Source organism: Bubalus bubalis, chromosome X (assembly GCF_019923935.1).
Source record: "Bubalus bubalis isolate 160015118507 breed Murrah chromosome X, NDDB_SH_1, whole genome shotgun sequence".
NCBI lineage: Eukaryota > Metazoa > Chordata > Mammalia > Artiodactyla > Bovidae > Bubalus > Bubalus bubalis.
This window is the reverse complement of record NC_059181.1, coordinates 92,884,164-92,904,491: the sequence shown is the minus strand read 5'-3', so window position 1 is coordinate 92,904,491 and position 20,328 is coordinate 92,884,164. Positions and strand designations below refer to the sequence as shown.

General features: G+C 38.6%; 1 protein-coding gene across 4 annotated transcripts in view; it reads left to right on the top strand.

Annotated features, from left to right (window-relative positions):
• Positions 1 to 8,537: 8,537 nt before the first annotated feature.
• Positions 8,538 to 20,328, top strand: part of ZMAT1 (zinc finger matrin-type 1) — a 42,684-nt gene continuing 30,893 nt past the window's right edge. For 2 of the 4 annotated variants that reach the window (XM_044936626.1, XM_044936625.1), the window contains exon 1: positions 8,539 to 8,937. In XM_044936626.1, coding sequence (XP_044792561.1) covers positions 8,631 to 8,937 — 307 coding nt within the window. In that variant the 5' untranslated portion in view covers positions 8,539 to 8,630. Of the gene's footprint in view, positions 8,938 to 14,042; positions 14,194 to 20,328 lie in introns of those variants that run through there. The other 2 variants (XM_006051773.3, XM_006051774.3) reach the window with 2 other exon arrangements.

Genomic DNA, 20,328 nt, shown 5'->3' with positions numbered 1-20,328 from the left:
GCACCAGTCTATTTTATGGTTGGTAGATGTCATCAGATGAAGAAGAGGCATCGCATGTGATTGTTGTCGAAGGTATTTACAGACTTGGAGAAAGTCTTTTCTTTGAAGTGGAGATGTCCACCACGGGAAGCCTTTCACTGATGAAGAGGGGGGTGTTCCACAGACCCAGGGGTTAGACCAATTGTGGAATGTAGCTTAGGAGTGAGCCCAGGACAGGAAGGCATTGTCTTGAGGATCAAACAGCAGACTCAGGATTTTTGGAGTCAGCAGAAGTAGGCTCACATAGATTATCAGGCCCATCTGAAAAGTACAAAGTCAGAGCATAGAAAGTAAAGACATAAAATGAAGTCACTTAGTTCTGGTCAGGGTGCCACCTCTTAACTCGAGTGTGATGTACCCACGAATCAATTTTTGGCACTTTGACGGCTGTGGGAGAAGAAAGAATAACCTGGTAAGGGCCTTCCCAGAGGGGCTTGAGGGATGGGCCCCCAGATCTCAGTGTTTTTATGAGGACCTCAGTTCCTGGCTCAAATAGAGGCTTGTTTGACCCAGAGGCTGGGTCAGGAGTCATCTCCCAGAGTCTTGTTAATGCCTGTTGAAAAGCTGAGAGCTGAGTTACATAACTAGTTAATTTCAAGGCTTCGGGGTCTATAACAATGTCTGTGCATAAGAAAGGCCTTTTATAAATACATTTAAAGGGGGACAGTCCCTCCTTTTTTGGGGCAGTTCGAGCCCTCATTAAAGCTATGGGTAGGACTTTAATTGTCTTTTGTCTCTTGAGTTAATTTGTGTAAATGTCTTTTGATAATATCATTAGCTTTTTTAACCTTTTTTGAGGATTGGGGTCTCTAAGAACAGTGTAAGTGATATTTTATTTTTAGAGCTTTAGATACCCTCTGAGTTACAGCAGCTTTAAAGGCGGAGCCATTATTCTACTGTATATTCACTTGGTGTCAAAGGACCAGGTGCTATGTATCTATCAAGGCTCAATAAAATGCTTGGGGTCTTTTTTGAATGGTATCTAATTCTTCATTGCAGGTGGCATGGCTTTGCTTCAGGACATTGAGATTATGTTGTAAATCTCCTGCCAAGGCTCGCCATAAATTACACATGTCATCTATTCCCTCTACATGTACCTACCTTTAATACAATAGGATCTATTGGGTCATATGGGCCAAGCAGCAAGGCTGCATACACACAAGCTTGGACCTGTTGCAGAGCCTTTTCTTAATTAAACCCCACTCAAAGTTGGTATTCTTGCATTGCATTTACCATTCTTGGTAAATGGGTCAGAACAGTATTTCTAAGTTGGAATGTGCTGCCTCCATAGCCTGGAGAGGCCTATCAGGTGTCTCATCCATCCTACTTGATTGGTGGATGGCCAAAAATGCTATAATGCATCCGGTATATTCATAAGATTGTCTGTGTATGTCCAAGATGACTAGATCCCTAAACACTTCACTGATGTGAATCTGTGATGGTTTTATCTCCCACTATGTGTTTTACTAAGGACTCAAATGTATCTTTCTCATCTGATCCAGTTAACATGATATCATCTATATAGTGGCCCAAAGCAATATTTTGCAGAATGTCCACATGTTTCATATCTCTTCAAACTATAACAGAATTGGAAAGTTAACATATCTCTGGGACAAAGCCACACATTAATTCAGTTGTCCAAATCATGTGAATGTGAACTGTGCCTGGGCGTTCTTCATGGTAAGGTTGGAAAGAATTCATTTGTTAGATTAGTGACCATGTCCTTTGTACTTAGAATCTGTTCTAGCAAAGATACCACAACCAATATGGCAGCTGCAAATAGATCTAATACTTGTTTGAGTTTGTGGTGGTTTATTCTCCTCCTCTTTAATCCCTTTGGATTTTTTATGATCCAGACTGATAAGAGGGAAAATGATAGGCATTATTACCACTACATCCTCTAGGTCTTTAAGGATGGGACAAATTTCTGCCACTCCCCACAGGATTTTGTATGTTCTTTTTAAATTTACTGTCTTGGCCAGAGTGGTAGCAGTTTCGAAGGCTTCCACTTGGATTACCCCAGAATAATAGCTTTTTCCTTACAGGCTAAGGAACCAATATGGAGATACTGTCACCTGCCATGTATATCTATTCTAGTTATGTATTTGTGGATCAGGGAGATGACAAGCAGATTGTCTGATAGACTTATTAGAAATACAGTAAGTCAGATCTGGGATAACTTATATGCTCCCTCTCAGAGAGCCATGAATATACTTTAGGTTTTCAGGCATCAATGTCAACTAGACCTCAGTGTCCAGGAGGCTAAATATGCCTGGGTAATTTTTCCCCAATGTACAATTAGCTAAGTACAAGGCTATAGGTCCCTTTGGGGAAGGACTCTATGAACTATTACCATATAAACTTGCTATAGAATTGCAATATCCTTCCTTCTGGGGACCTCACATCTGTGCTGTCCCTAGAGGCTTACAAGACAAAATACTCAGGGGAGTAGGTCTGTTGGATTGAGTGTTAAAGTGAGAGTCAGCAGGTGTGTGTCCCATAGTCAAACCCATAAGTCTTTGTAGGACCTGAGGTAGGTCACATCCTCTGTCATGTTCAACACCCAATAAATGACAACTCAATATTTTAGTGAAGTAAATGTCCTATGGTGCTTTGAGTAGTTTTAAAAGACCCTGTAAAGATACTCAGACCCTCATCCAAACACTTATACAATGCAGCTATTTTATTTTATTTTTTTGTTTCACTTTAAGTAAGCCAGAAAGAAAAACACCAATACAATGCAGCTATTTTAAAAGAAAATCTTTCTTGAAGAAAAGACTTGTGGTGAGTGGCTCTGTTTAAGAGAAATTCAAAGACTGGATATGGTCTATGCAGCACACACATAGACACACACACACTCATAGCAGGTATCATCAAGTAGATTCTCAGACACTTCCTGCAGCATAAAATCTCTCTGTATTAATACTAAATATTTTTTTAAGTGCCCACATGGAATACACCCTTTAGTAATAACAAAAAATGGCTAACAGTGACATTTATTCTGACATTCTTTACATCCAGAAAACAACTATTGGCTGGCTGGTAAGATTAGTATTAAAATTTAAAAATTTGCTAGCATACACTATTAATATTACATATGCAATTACTTTTTTTAAAACTCCATTGTCATTTTAATCCTGAGAAGTCTATGGCTGAAAGAACAACTCTAATTAGGACCTAAGAGGGCAGTTGATGTCTCTTAAAGCAAGAGCTGCATGGTAACGTAAAGAGTATGGATAACATAAAACGTAAAAATCAGAAGTCAGGAAAACACAGGAAACAAGTGGAGATGGGGTGCTGAAATTTGTCGCTGATTCCAAACTCAGTTGAGTGGTTATGCGACCAACACTTAAGCTGCTCCTCCCTTAACCAATCATAGAAGATAAACTTAGGTTTAGGAAAACACTTCCCTATAGTTCTCAAACAGTGAGAATCTTCTGAAATTTTCTAGATGTTTATGTAACATAAAGAGCATTGTGTGATTCTGCTACATATCTGGATGCTGTCACATGGTAGGATGGTCCTCTCAGACCCTCTCTAGGCTGACAAGAAAGTTCTGTGTGTGTGTGTGTGTGTGTGTGTGTGTGTGTGTATGCATCTATGTGATGGGGGTAAGGAGCAGAGAACAAGAATGAGAATACACAAAAGTGTATACTGTGAGACCAAGACATTAGACATAAACAGATATATTTTCTGTAAAGTCTCTGTGTAATTTCCTTTTCATTTAACTTGTATGGATATTTGACAACTTTCATGTTAATAAAAATACAATTCCATAACATCAATTCTTTTTTTAATTAATTTATTTTAATTGGAGGCTACTTTACAATTTTGTGGTGGTTTTTGCCATACATTGACATGAATCAGCCACAGGGTTACATGTGTCCCCCAACCCGAATCCCCCTCCCACCTCCCTCCCCATTCCATCCCTCTGGGTTGTCCCAGTACACTGGCTTTGAGTGCCCTATTCATGCATTGAACTTGGACTGGTCATCTATTTCACATATGGTAATATACATGTTTCAATGCTATTCTCTCAAATCATCCCACCCTTGCCTTCTGCCACAGAATCCAAAAGTCTGTTCTTTACATCTGTCTCTCTTTTGCTGTCTCACATATAGGGTCGTCGTTACCATCTTTCTAAATTCCATATATATGAGTTAATATACTGTATTGGTGTTTTTCTTTCTGACTTACTTCACTCTGTATAATAGGCTCCAGTTTCATCCATCTCATTAGAACTGATTCAAATGTATTCTTTTTAATAGCTGAGTAATACTCCATTGTGTATATGTACCACAGCGTTCTTAGCCATTCATCTACTGATGGACATCTAGGTTGCTTCCATGTCCTGGCTACTGTAAACAGTGCTGCAATGAACATTGGGGCATACAGGTCTCTTTCAATTCTGGTTTCCTCAGTGTGTATGCCCAGCAGTGGGATTGCTGGGTCATATGGCAATTTTTTAAGGAATCTCCACACTGTTCTCCATAGTTGCTGTACTTGTTTGCATTCCCACCAACAGTGTAAGAGGGTTCCCTTTTCTCCACACCCTCTCCAGCATTTATTGTTGGTAGACTTTTTGATAGCAGCCATTCTGACCAGCGTGAGATGGTAGCACATTGTGGCTTTGATTTGCATTTCTCTGATAATGAGTGACATTGAGCATCTTTTCATGTGTTTGTTAGCCATCTGTATGTCTTCTTTGGAGAAATGTCTGTTTAGTTCTTTGGCCCATTTTTTGATTGGGTCATATAACATCAATTCTTAATGAGATACATCTTGTCCTGTCATAATTTTATCTATATTACTGCTTCAACAATGGAGAAATCTAAAATACTCTTAGTATTTTGCAGATACATTGTATGTGTGTTTGTATATAATTCAATTGTTATATCTGTATATTCATATGCATATATTTTTGTTTAAAACTTTGTTACATTATTCATGCTATTTTGTGTCTTTCTTATGTGTAAATATCAATGTGTCTATTTGCTTTTCTTTAATTTTACTGGTACTGAGCAACTTTGGATATGTGATTGCAATTGTTTTTCACCTTTTATTTATTTGTTGATAAATTTGAATATTACTGTTCTGAGTCACGTTCATTTTTATGTAAATCACATTAGTTATATGCCACCAAATTATATTCTAATTATTTCTTCCATTTTCTGATATCTTTAAGTGTATTGTGTTTGGCAATAGAATTTTTAATTTCCCCATATTATTCCAAACAATGTATATTATGTTTCACCATAGAAATAGTGAAATAACTATTGGTATGCTTTTCCTTATTGATTTCTCAAATATTCAAAGATATACTCCTTTATTTTTTTTTGGCAACTCTGACCTACACCTTAGACCCACTTCCACACACCCCAACCCCCATCTTCTTTCTGTGATTTTAGGAGTCAGTAGTTAAAACTCATTTCAGCCAATACTGTCCCCCTCCCTGTGGTCCAGTGATATAAGCAGACCATTTCAATCACTAAATTGAAAACCAGCGAAAAGTTAGTTATATCCATGAATCTGAGTGCATTCTTTAAATGAGGTTAATGAACCCAATTCAATATCACTGTTGTGAGATGAATGGGAAATTATGGGAAAAGTCTAGCCCATAGGAGGCTTTCATTAATTGTCACTCTTTGCTACATTCCACCTCCTCTCTCTTGTGAAAGAAATTATTTTGCCATTCACTTAATAGCATTACAGTCATAGAGAACAATGAGAAGTGTAGAGGAAGACAGGAAAGTAGGTGCTTATTGTCATAGTGTATTACTCAGATTCGGTGGCATTTTTCTTTTCTGGCATGTCACCAAATGGAGTTGGGGAATGGGGAGAAAATTAACTACTTTCTTTTATGTCATGCAATATCCTCTCCCCTCTTTTTACTGTTTGATTGAACAGAAAACACAAAAGTTTCTGTTGTGCCTAAGAAGGAAGAAGTAACTGTATCTTAATTAGTATTTGTTGGCTACTATAGTCCAAAGACAGGAAATTGTAACCACCACACAGAGGTCAGCAGGTTCAAGTAAATCACTGCTAACCTTACAGGTCCTCCAAAGCCTTTGGGTATAAGCTGTGCAGAAGAATGTTGAGACCACTACAAAAACTCATGTTTTACATCTATTTGAGTGCATGTAAAGAATGGCCTCCATTCTATTCTAAAATGTGTACCACTGGTGAGACCTAAACCGTATTCAGAATCCTAAACCATATTCAGAATCCTGCTGACCAAAAAGTCTGGGAAATGTAATTCATAGGCTTCCAGCTTCTGCAACACAGAGGAGAACACAGAAGAGGATGGAAAGACTGTCCAAGACTAGTTGACAATATCTGGGAAAGTCCTCTGAGTTTTATTCCTCTAACCTTCCTGATTTTTTAAAAAATACCTGATTCTCTATATTAAATAATTTCTGTTTGAAATACCTAGTGCAATTTCTCTTTTGCTGACTTAATCCTGAGGGATGCACACTCCCCAGATTCTGATTGAATAGTTCTTATACAGTTATATAGTTACATATGAACTGTGATTCATATTTTGAGAAACAATGCTTTTGAGGGATTCTCCCTCCCATACTGGGAGGGATAAATTACACTCTTTTATGCATGCCTTGTCCTACTGGCTGTTTCAGCAGAATATTTCCTGTGTGTGATCTTTCCGGTACTTTCTTCAATGAGTAAATGCTGCACTAACTTAGAGAAGGACAGGAAAGAACATTAGAGAAACCCAATGACTCAGGTAATCTTGGGTAAATTATTGAACCACAAAAACAACATAAAAATGTCCTTAAGAGCCTAGCACTCCAAGTCTCTGAGTTTGCTATTCAGCTCCAGCCAGTTGTTGGCAGTTAGGAATGCACAACAAATACTGCCAAATCTTCAAATGTTTTTAAGACATTTTTTTTTCTTTTGCATGAAATGCCAAATGTTTCAAATGTTGACAGGGAAGTAAATAAATAACTGTGCAGTTAAAACACATCTGTGGGCCAGACCTAAGGACTTAGGGACCTAGGCTTAGGGACCATTGATTTTTGACCTTTGCCTAGGACTTCACTGTGCTGGATCATGAGAAATCAGAAATAAACTATCTTTTGTTTCTAAATGGTCCCAGTCTATGGAGAAGAGAGGCACACATTCAAAATATGCACATGATATAGGTGTAGCACAGAAGAGGGTGGAATTAAGGCTAAGTAGGAACAGGACATGTTACCTGGAAGAAGTGATATATTATTGGGATTTCAAGGGGTGTATAGGGATTCAGTAGGAAGATGCCTAATTATAGCGGAAGGGGACATTTCAGGAAGAAGATGCAATATATACAATAGCATTACATCATGAAATAACAGCTTTTATAGGAATCTGTAAGATTTTAATACTGCTAAATAAAGTAAAAGCAATGTGAGGAGGTGGGGACAGTGGAAGGGGAAGAGAATAGGAAGTGAAAGGGGAGACTAATAGTGCAAAACTGTGTCCTTTGACTGTCTAACAAGCAAAGGGGAGACAGTGATAAATGGCAGGAATATGAAAATAGATTGGAGGGCTTGAGATCAGAGGAAAGGAGACCAGTGAGGCAAATTCTATAGTTCTGACAAGAGACAATGAGGATTTGAAATAGGGCTGTGGAAGTGAAAATGCAAAGGAGAGCATACCCAAGAGAAACTTTTGCACAGATGCACCATGACACATACCCATCAACAGAGAAATGAATGGATATTTTACAGCATTGACAGTGAGTGAACTACAGCTACATGGATGAATTTCAGAAACAAAATTTTAGCGAAAGTAACAAGCCCCAAAATGCTACCTAGAAAAATACATAAATTTTTGTCAAATTTGAAAACAAAACTAAACAACATGGTTTAGGCATATATCTATGTACTGGAACATATGTAAAAAGAGTATGGGAATAATAACTAATACGAATCAAGATAATTATTTCTTTGGAATTTGGGGGAAAGATGGTGAGGAGATTCAAATAAGCAATATTCTAGTTTTATGGTTGGGTCCTGGATTTCCAGTTTTTTAATTGTAATTTAGATGGGTAGATCCATAGTTAAGCGTCCTGGATTTCCAGTTTTTTAATTGTAATTTAGATGGGTAGATCCATAGTTAAGCAGGACTTTAGGGCTCGTGATGAAAATGAATCGTGACCAAGGATTCTGCTATTTTTCTGTTCACTGAGGGCTATAAGAACGGCGGGAGAAGATATATTTCAGAGCGATTTTGGTGATGAAATAAATTGGTTTCCAGACATTCTTTTCCTTAAATTGGTTTTAGATTAGCTCCTCCAACGGAAAAGACATCACTGTGTGAAGACCACGTGCTTTTACATCCCGCGCTTTTTGCCCTTTGCCCTTGGCCACGGTCGCTTCCCCTCCAAAGGGAGGTTGGTTACGCCAAGCCGTGGGGGGAAGGGAGGGGGTGGCCCTCGGGTCTGAAGCGTTCCTATTGGTGGAGAGAAGGAGCGAGAAAGAGGCTTGAACCGAAGCAAGGAAAAGAGGAGCTAAGGGGCGGGGCTAAGCGGGAGGCGGGGCAAGAGGAGCTTAACAGGAGTGAGGCGCAAGAGCAATTGTCGGCGCCTCGCTGCGATGGCGGCGGCGCCGAACGCTGTCACACAGCTGGCAGCGGAGTCTTCCCCTCAGGAAGCTACCGTCTCTGTCGCCTCCTTCTCCTCCTCCTCCTCCACCGCCACCGCCTCCGCGGCGGCGGCGGCGGCGGCGGCAGCGGCAGCGATTGTGCCTGCCTCCTCCGCCACCTCCACGTCTGCCTGCCCGCCTGCCGGTGACTGTGGCGGCGGCGGCGGCGGCGGCGGCGGCTTTGGCGGCTCCACTATGGCGGCGGCGGGGAGGGGGGGCAGTAGTTTTAAAGTAGACACCCGCCCTTGCCTGAGAGAAGGTGAGTTCCCGTCCCGGGGTGTGGGGGAGGCCCCATCTCCTTTGCTGCCTCTCTTCTGCCTGTCCCAGAGCGGACTGGGCGCGGTTCGCCACCGCCCCACCCCCCACCTGCTGTGGCGCAGTAAAGGCCAAGCTCGCCCCGCCCCGCCCCGCCGTTGTATCCCCGAGTGTGCCAGAGGGATGAAGCAGAGAGGGGCTTCCCTACCTCCTTCTGCCCGAAAAGGATGGGGCCCCCCAGGAAAAGGAACTGCAGGTACTCACAAGCCAGGAGTTCGAACGGAAGGAAAAAAAAAAAAAAAAAAACACTTAATTTCTCTCCCAGCCAGGGCGCTTTAGTGTGCTCTCTCTAGGAATCCGAGGTGTGATTTGGTGAAAGGAGAGAGAGCAAGGTAGAAAAGTGCGCTGGAACTAGAAGGTCAGGGAAAGGGAAGTGGGACTGACGGCGAGAGGGGCAAGAGATGAGAGAGAAACGGCCAAAGAAACGAGAGGGAGGAAATTTCCCTTGGGGAAATTCAGCATCCTTCAGTGTAGAAACTTAGAGTAGTGTATTTAAGGAGAGCCGGGATTAGACATTTGGGGAGGTTAGAGTGTATGTTGAGCTTTAAGGTAGGATCGGTTGGATTTTAGAGTCGTAGGGTCTGGTGGAGGGGGTTGTACCAAGGAAAGAAAAGTGGCAGAGGCACAGATTTCAGAATTTTCTTTGGCTATTTGAGGGTGTAACCTTCTAAAGCAAGGTTTTTGTGCCCATCTTTAAGGTGGTTTTGGCTTTAATAAATAATGTACATACCAACACACATTACTCCTAACATAAGATATTTCGTGACTATTTCAGCTGAAGTGGTATTTAGTTCACACAAAGTACTATATATTTGTGAACAGCCTACTAATAGCAAACTGTAAAATTTGCCATTGAAATGTGTTTTAAAGCAATTTTGGAAATGCTTCTTATCTGGGTGAGACCGAGTCCACCGCAGAAAATCTCTGTAAAGCATTTTGCCATCGTAAATTTCATTATTAATTTCCAGTATACTGTGTTACCCTATGCTGCTAATTTGCCTCCAAAGTGAAAGATCGTGGACCCCAAAATAGAGTAAAATAATCAAAGTTAATTTTTCCTAGAAGTAGAAATAAAAGTATTCCATAAAAATAGTTTTCACATTCTTAAATGATGTATCCCGTAACCTATGACATCTTTCAGTTTGGAGGAATGGCAAAGCAGAAGAAAATCCCTTACAATGTTTGTCATAGGCACATTACATAAATGGCACTTACTAAATATAGAAGTTAGAAATACACTATACATGATGTTTTTAAAATTTATGATCTCTTTTACTGAAGGCAGCTTTTGAAAGACTTCTTTTTAGTGTCTTCAGTCATCCTGGACTTAAACACAATTGCTCAGGGATGAAAAGTATGAAACCTTCTGGAATTTTTATTTTTATACCAAAGTTTCTGTCTATAACCAACACAAAGGAGAGAACAGTTTTTCAGGAGTCAACAGTTTTTCAGGAGTCAAGATCACAGTTCAGTTTGACTCACATGGCCTTTTCACAGTAAGGTTTAGGACCAGCATCTTATGGAAAAGATGGCTTTTTGCCTGGCTCTGTGACTGACTTGGTTGCAGTATCTTTGAATATATGCAGGTATTAATGACTTTAAGAGTTACAAATTAAGAAAGTAGTGGCAATACCCTGTCTATACTACTTCTAGCTGGTAAAAATGAGGAGAGCCCTAAAATAGGAGTCTGCTGAATCTAGGTTCTGGTGTTAGTTTATCTGCTAGATTTTTCTGACCCTGAACAGATCTCAAGCTTCCTGGATTTGGGTCTTGACATTTATGAAATACAGGTATTGAACTAGCCAAACTCTAGATCAATTTCAGATCTGAAAGTATGAACCGTGGTTTTGCAGTTCTGCATTGATATTCTTTCAATAGCATTTCCATGGCTGTGCACTAGAACAGTGGTTCATAAACTATAGAAACCTTGACCAAGATTTATGACCTGACATTCAGTGAGTAATACAATCTTTGTTGTTAGTGTTGATACAGTTTACTAGGATATGAGAAACCAAATATAATTGCTATCTAAAAATTATGTCTTACCATTTCATTTGGGGTAAATATCCTTCATTAACTGTTCAGTCCAAACCAAAACTCCTGACTTTTCACTTAACAAATGAGACATAGTTGATATAGTACACTGTCCAAAATGCTATTTAGATATCAAGTTATTTTTGTTTAGATATTTATAGAGGCCATAAATTGTCACCAGTTATGATAGTGGATAAAGGAGAGGAGAGAAAAATGTTTCTTGGTGGTGTGCCAATATCTTTTGCTTGTTTTGTTTTTTAAGTCCTAGTTTAAAGATGACTAACAAGTGGCAAAGAATTGTCAAGATTCAGATTGACTTAGCAGCAGCAGCAGATTATTACAAATCCACTACAGATAGGACTATTAAAAGTTGTTTGCTAAAACATTTGCTGATCCATTTTCAACTATAGTCAATACTCCTGAGGCTTTCATCTGTCTTGGGGTTGGTAATGAGCAAATGTCAGTGGAGATTAGAAATTGCTAAGCAGGGAAGATTAGAAGCTTTGAAAGGCTCCAAGTGGGAAATTGGACAATCAGCTTAAAAACAAATCAACAAATAAATGCCAAGTGAACACGTATGAAAAAACACATACAAAGAAACAAATTCATGGAGAGGGGCAAGTCATGAGATTTTCTAGGACCTTTCATATTTCATTCAGTGAAGTTTTTTCAAAAATGTATAATGGCTCAAAACTGAGTTTTCATCCAGTATTGATGTTACCATATGATCATAGTAAAAATCTAAACAAAAATAAACAGAAACCCTCTTGTTTATTTCCTTCTTCCTTTTAAGAAAAAGGAATTATTACATAGATTCTGTTTTAAATTGGAGGACATCCTGGCATTTTACTTAATGATCTGTTTGCATAGCAATTACCTAACAAGGCTTTCCTTTGTCTTAATGTTCTTAAGAAAAGTTTCAAGGCCAGCATGAGAAAACCTAGTTAATAGCCTTTTTTTTCATTTATTCAGGAATAATTTATTGAATGCCGTGTGTGTGTGTGTGTGTGTGTGTGTGTGTGTGTGTGTGTGCATGCGCGCATGCCTGCACCAAACGCTTGGCTCAGTGCCCAGAATATACAGGCAAACTAGACGTAGCTATATTATAGAGCTCTAGACGTAGCTATATTATAGAGCTCAATAGTAGTGCTTGATAGTAAAATTATAAAGTAAAAATAAAATAGTTGGGGAAAAGACAGTTTTAAGTGTAACTAGTCAGACTTCTAAGCTGTCAAGACTGTGCCATTGTTCATTGTAAATCTGTACTTTGCCCACGTTGTCTCAAATATTATAGGCACACTAAAGCAAATCATATGATACATCTAATGTTAGTACTAAGGAAGAATAATTAGCCAACTGTTAGAATTAATTTTTAATTCTCTGCTTTTGGCAGGGTGGGGATATCTGGAGAGAGGTTAATGACCATTTCTAAGTTTCCGATCCTCTGCTTTATTGAGTGTCAGTATGTGAAAATATTGACTAAGCATCTGGATTCATAAACATCTATTAATATTATATTCATCATATATATCTGTTAGGATATGAACTTTGATTCTTTTCCACCTGAAACCAGTCTTGCAGATCCATTCACATTTACTAACCTGTTGGAATGAGGGACATGGTGACTTTCTGATGCAATGTAGTTCTCATGGATTAAGTAAATTAATGAATTTAGACAGGACTTGAATTCAGTTTCTAACTTCATAAGCATGACTGCTGAGCTAGCTAGCCACAGAGTGCTTATGATTTTGAAGGTCAAGAATTTAGTTTCAATATTCAATAAATATTAAACATATAACAAGTACTCCCAATTATTTTGTTAATTCCATTACATTTTATAATTGTTAATATGCCCTGAGAAAGCCTTCATTGTTTTTTTTATTGTGATAATCTGTGTAAATAAAACTTGCCAAATGTATAGGTCAGGTACTAATTTTATAATCTGAGAAAGTAAAGGTAGCATTATAGCTATGAGTGTTCATAATGCTGACAGGTACAGATCGGCATTTCTGGCACAATTAATCTATATCTGAAAACTCCTTAAATGGAGTGTGCCCTTTAGAGAAATAAAGAGTTAAAACTCCTTGGCATGGTTAACATCAGTTCCCTAGTGTCCTACAACTTAGTGTTGAGCTCTGCTCATTCTTTCCTAAGATAATGATGGTATTTAAAGATTGCAAAGGTCAAGTCAGCTATTTCTTAAAAATACATTTTAATCAAGAATGTTTGAGAAAGATTATTTCTAAAGGTACAGTCATGGAGAATATAGCACATATACTTCTGGTAGAATTAAAATGTTTACATCTTAGCTTTCTTAATGGCTCCTGATTTAAAATCTGTAACTTAAGAATGAGATATATGTTCATAGTATTGCAGCCAACCCTTTTGAGGTTTGCTGCATTCTTGTCCCTATTAAAATAGAACATGTAAGGCATTCTTTATGATGCTGGTTTTTTTTTTTTTTTTGGCATCAAGATCAATTGGACTATGAAATTCTTACTTCAGCAAAGCATTAAAACAGTTAGTAGCTAGTTCTTACCATAAATATCTGATAAATTGTCTTGAGAAAAATTGATGTTTTGTACAACTAAATCTATTGTCATGTAACAAATGCAAGTAAGATTCATTTTAGTAAATATAGCCAATTATAAATTAGAGTCACATAATTTGAATAAGCATAAACTTCATATCACATTGTGGTGGTGTTCAGTTGCTAAGCCCTGTCTGACTCTGTGACCCAATGGGCTGCAGCATGCCAGGCTTCCCTGTCCTTCAGTGTCTTCCAGAGTTTGCTCAAATTCATGTCTATTGAGTCAGTTATGCCATCCAAACAGCTCATCCTCTGCTGCCCCCCTTTCCTCCTGCCCTCAATTTTTCCCCAAATTAGGTTCTTTTCCAATGAATTAGCTCTTGGCATCAGGTGGCCAAAGTATTGGAGCTTCAGCTTCAGCATCATCCTTCCAAAGAATATTCAGGATTGATTTCCTTTAGGATTAACTGGTTTGATCTCCTTGCTCTCCAAGGGACTCTGAAGCGTGTTCTCCAGCACCACAGTTTGAAAGCATCAGTTCTTCACTGCTCAGCCTTCTTTATGGTCTAGCTGTCACATCCATACATGACTACTGGAAAAACCTTTGTCAGCAGACCTTTGTTACTACGGACTTTGGTGAGCAAAGTGATATCTCTGCTTTTTAATATGCTATCTAGGTTCATCATCGGGGAAGGCAATGGCACCCCACTCCAGTACTCTTGCCTGGAAAATCCCATGGACAGAGGAGCCTGGTAGGCTGCAGTCCATGGGGTCACTAAGAGTCGGAAACGACTGAGCAACTTCACTTTCACTTTTCACTTTCATGCATTGGAGAAGGAAGTGGCAGCCCACTCCAGTGTTCTTGCCTGGAGAATCCCGGGGACAGGGGAGCCTGCTGGGCTGCTGTCTATGAGATTACACAGAGTCGGACACAACTGAAGCGACTTAGCAGCACCAGCAGCAGGTTCATCATAGCTTTTCTTCCAGGAAGCAAGCATGGTTTAATTTCGTGGCTGCAGTCACCATCCACAGTGCTTCTGGAGCCCAGGAAGATAAAATCTGTCAGTTTCCACTTTTCTCCCATCTATTTGCCATGAAGTGATGAGATTAGATGTCATGATCTCAGTTTTTTGGATGTTGTTTTAAGCCAGCTTTTTCACTCTCCTCTTTCACCCTCATCACCAAAGAAAATTTAATTGGAGTGAACAAAGTTTTTCTTACCTAGAACTAAAGACATGTGATGATCTTCTGGTTCTTTTCCTCAGAGATCTTGCAAGGTTTTTAATTCCATTAGAGAGAATGAACCAAATTATAAGCACAGATTTCATTATTATTTTCTGATTCAAGCCATATATGTTATTCTTTTGTCACAAAAAAAATCTATTTCATCCTAAATTGTCTGGTGTTGTCTAATAGTACTAGAAGGAAATTTCAAGTATGATCATTTGGATTTCACACTCAGTTGCATTTTGTATACATGAACTTTAGCATAATATTGCAGCTATTTGGAGTAGACACAATCTAACAAAGTCCCTTTAAAAATGAGATTCTGGCAAATGAATCCTCTTTGCTTTTTTTTTCCCCCAAAGGCAGATATTCTGGTACAATCTAAATTGCATATATTTGTGTCAACACAGGGAATTTTAGTAATGCTCAAGTCCATGGTCCAAATGCACCTGTATCTAGAATCATGTCTTTAAAATATTAACTTCTCCAGTCCTTTATTTCCTGTAATCTTCCTGGGCCTTAGTTTCATTATTTTGAAATGAGGACATTAGACTAAATCAGTTATAAACTAGAGATAATTTTGCCCCACAAGGGACATGTGGCAATATCTGGAGATATTTTTGGTTGTGACAACTGGGGAGTGCTACCAAATTCTATTATAGTTAGTAGAGGCCAGAAAGAAAAGAAAGAAAGAAAGTGAAGTCACTCAGTCGTGTCTGACTCTGCGACCCTGTGGACTGTAGCCTACCAGACTCCTCTGTCCATGGGATTCTCCAGGCAAGAATACTGGAGTGGGTTGCCATTTCCTTCTCCAGAGTAGAGGCCAGGGATGCTGCTAAATATCCTACAATGCATAGAACAGCCTCTCACAACAATGAATTATCTGGCCCAAAGTGAAAATAGTGCCAAGATTGAGAAACTCTAGACTAGATTATTTCTCAAATTACTCTGATCTGAAATAAAACAATTATATATAATATTAAGTAAAAGGTTCAAAGCTCCTGGAATAGTAAACAAGCATACTTTGAGTGCCTTTGTGTGTTAAACATTTAAAAATTTTTTATTTTATTTCATATTCATCACATCCTGAGAGAGGTAATGTATTTCTAGATGAAAAAACTGGCTCAGAGTGGCTAAATAATTTTCTCAAGTTTATACAGTTAAGGGTAGAGATAGGATTTGAATCTGACCAACTCAAAAGCTGCTTTTTTTTTTTTTTTTACTACTACCCAATGCTCTACTACTTATTGTTTTACTACTACCTAGTACTGTAGGTCATGGTTTTCTCTCCCATTTCAAGTTATTATGAAAGTTTTATTTTCTCAAGTCATGTAAACATTCCTTGTAGAAAGGAAGTAAAGAGATTAAGCACATTCATTAATAGAAAATTGGTTGATTCATTCTGTAACCAAAAGCTACAACTATACATAAATATAATCAAATTGTAAGAGCATCAAATACATGAACTCTTTTTTATAAGATCCCATTTATAATTTGTCACAAAATCACTCTTTCATTTAAAATAGCCTTCATAAATGTTATTCAGTAGAAGATCATTTGGGTCAAGAATCTGCCTGCAGTGCAGAAAACCCAGATTCAGTCCCTGGGTCGGGAATATCCCCTGGAGAAGAGAATGGGAACCCACTCCAGTATTTTTGCCTGGAGAACCCCATGGACAGAGGAACCTGGCAGGCTTCAGTCCATGAGGTCACAAAGAGTCAGACACGACTGAGCGACTAACACTACACTACACTTGTGGCACTAATGGTAAAGAACCCATCTGCCAATGCAGAAGACATAAGAGATGTGGGTTCAATCCCTGGATCAGTAAGATTCCCCTGGAGGAGGGCCTGGCAATCCACTCTACTATTCTTACCTGGAGAATCCCATGGACAGAGGAGCCTGGCAGGCTACAGTCCATAGGGTCACAAAGAGTTGGACACGACTGAAGCGACTTAGCATGCAGGCACACTACTGCTAGCAAAACAAAGGTTTATTACTTGTTCATGCAGTTTCTTGAGGGACAAGTTGGCTCTGCAGGTTGTCAACTGCCTTTCATGCCATAGTTCAGGGAGAAGAAGGGTGCTTTGAATTTTTTTCAATATTTTATTTTTTATTGTCATATGCATAATATAAAGGTTTCCATTTTGAGCGTTTTCAAGTGTGCAATTCAGTGACATTCATGTTTTTATGCCACCTGCACCACTATCCATGTCCAGAACTTTTTCATTGCTCCAAACTGAAACTTGTGTTACATGACTATATATCTACACTCTATAGAACTTGCTGATTCTGGAAAAAACAGATATTTAAAAGTTATTCTTAATCTTTTCCATATCCTATGAGTTTAAGCTCTCGCTCCATTATCAGACTTTGGTTCTCTTCCCATATTGAACCTAGTTTTTGACAGTACTTCTTTATGACCCATTGCTTTTGTTTTATGTTAAAACACAAAGAAATGGTATCAGCATCAGAAATTCCTGTATGCTTCAAAGACACTATATCCCAGTCCATATTTGAGAGTATACCAATGTATCATTAAGATCTCACTGCCAGTCTGCCCTAAGGTGTGCTTTGATTCAGAGTATAAATCTTACAAAGCTATGGTTTTTCCAGTAGTCATGTATGGATGTGTGAGTTGGACTATAAAGAAAGCTGAGTACTGAAGAATTGATGCTTTTGAAATGTGGTGTTGGAGAAGGCTCTTGAGAGTCCCTTGGACAGCCAGGGGAGCAAACTATTCAATCCTAAAAGAAATCAACCCTGAATATTCATTGGAAGGACTGATGCTGAAGCTGAAGCTCCAATACTTTGGCCACCTGATGCGAAGAACTGACTCCTTGGAAAAGACCCTGGTACTGGGAAAGATTGAAGGCAGGAGGAGAAGGGGATGATAGAGGATGAGGTGGTTGGATGGCATCACCGACTCGATGGACATGAGTTTGAGCAGGCCCCGGGAGTTGGTAATGGATAGGGAAGCCCGGTATGCTGCAGTCCATGGGGTCGCAAAGAGTCGGACGTGACTGAGCGACTGAACTGATGCATATTTTTTCCAGGATTATGATAGCAGGCAAAACATGTCAAGGAATGAAGAACATCTCAGAAGTGCTATGTTAGGAATATTAAAACAGTATACTTAAGATTAACTGGGAGATGTTTACTGTCTATGTTTAAAGCATCTTATTTGCTGCATACAAAAGATGAAATCTCATTTCACAGCATTCAGTATTTTTCATTTGATTTTCTAATATGTAATCTATTTATATATATTTTAATCCTTGCTCTCCAACCAAATTAGATTGAAAGATGCAGGACCATCTCCCATGAATTTGGTGTATTCTTTGTAATTGAAAACTGAGCCACTGATACCTAAATTATAACTAAAATAATACTTCAGTTTGCTAAGAAGATGTTTTCTTTCTGACATTAGCTATGATGACTAAAACCTTATACTCAGAAATATGTGTGTATTGCCAAGAAATATTTGAGAAAGAACCAGCTTTTGGGTTAGGACATAGACAAGGAGATGCTAATAATGGAGGATTAGGGGAAGAAATACTGGGACCTTTTGAAGTTTTAGACCCGTAAAGTGTGTATGAACTGAATAGCTGCTTAATACTTCAAATCATCTTTTTTGCTTTCCTGATAGGCTTATCATTTGGAAAAAGCTAAGATATTTGGGTCCGTCTGTAAGTACCCCAACAAAATTTTGCTTCTGTATGTATTCTAAAATACAGTCTTTTCCCTTGACCATCAACCCATGATATAGTCAAGTACAAAAGAAACTACAGAAATGGTAACCTGATACATGATATGTCTGTGATATGTTCTTAGTTATATGGCTAGTTAGTTGCAGGGTAAAGTCTGTAATACAGTCTCCCTCTTTCTAGTGCTTTTTACAATCTTACTGCTTTTGGAATTAAAAATTGATATAAGCCCATATTTTAGCAATCAACCAACAAAAATACATTTGTTTCCTATTCTAACCAGTTTAAAAAAGACATGGTGAGAGTATAATGAAGAAAAGAAAAGAGAGGAAGATACAAATCTCCAAGTTTCTTCAGCTATACCTTGGTCCTGCTTCCTATCAGAACCAGCTCTTGAAGTCTAGTTCTTTGAGAGAACACTTCAGTTCCTGGCATGTAGTGATTGTTCAGTAAACATTAGTTCCTCTCTCAGCCATCTTCCTCACAGCCAATGTCATTTACTCACCTTACCCCTACTCCTAATTTAACATCTGCTTCCTGAAGTTGGCCTTCCCCCTGAAAAACATCTGTACTATCACCAGTTTTCTCTCCTATTTTCAGAGCTGGCTATAGGCCATTTTTTTCTGGATGTCCCAAAATCATGTCTCAAGGAGTGGGGATCAGGGTAAAGTAGGGCCTAAAGGAATATTTATTTAGCATCCTGTGTGAATCAAACATATGTTTCTTATATATGCCAAACCTAGAGAGGAAGTTTCTCATTCAAGACTTTGGTCTTTTTAAGAGCCAGCTCTCAGGGAAATCTTGGGCAGACTTAGGTTTGAATCCTGACTCTGACACTTAAACTAGCTGTGTGACTTTGTGACAATTGCTTGACTTCTCCAAGCCTCGCATATCATTACATTCATGTCAAATTTAGGGGAAATGCAGTTTGAGGAGAATTGGTAGTATGGCATGACCTCTGAAAAACAATACCCCATCATTTGTAATTGCCCTCAGTAAAAAGCCACCTTCCACAATCCTCCTGAGATAAATCTGAATGTATATGGGATCTGTTTGGGGGTCCAGAAAAAATCCTATCTATATAACTATGTCTTGGAGGTACAGAGGTTATTCACTTTCAGGTGGAAAAGAAGTTTGTAATTTAGTAAAAAATTAGCATGAGTTAACAGTATGATGTGACCACCCAAAGATGGCAAAGCAATCTTAGGCTGCATTACTAGAAGAAATATTCAAAATAGGGAGCAGAATATAATTAAAATTAGTGAATTGTACACTGAAGAATGGTTAAGGTGGTAAAATTTATGTTATATGGGTTTTTTGTTACCACAGTTTAAAAGATTAAGGTGATTTCATTTGTTTGTTCTGATTGTGACCCCCATTAGGGTGATTGTGTTTGTGTTACACTTTATGAATGACATGGATTTAGGCAAACTAGTTAGAGATTTACAAATCATGCTGCATGACAGAACTGGGATCAGCTCACAAATAGGCTCAAGAGAAAGGGAAGGAATAAAGATGTAATGGTTCTCTAAAAATATTTAAGAAGAAAGTGTATGCTTACAGTGACTTAAAGGAATAGAACTAGAACTACTGGAAACTCTAAGATAGTGATTCTCAAAGTGTGGTCCCCAGACCAGCAGCATCAGCATCACTAGGGAACTTTTTTAAAATGTACATTCTTGGGGGCCCTATCTTGGGACTATGGAATCAGAAATCCTAGAATGGGGTCCAACAATCTCTTTAAACAAGCTTTCCAGGTGATTCTGATGCATACTAAAGTTTGAGAACCCCTACTGTAGGAAAACAGATTTCAGTTCAACTGAAAAAAGAAGTAAAA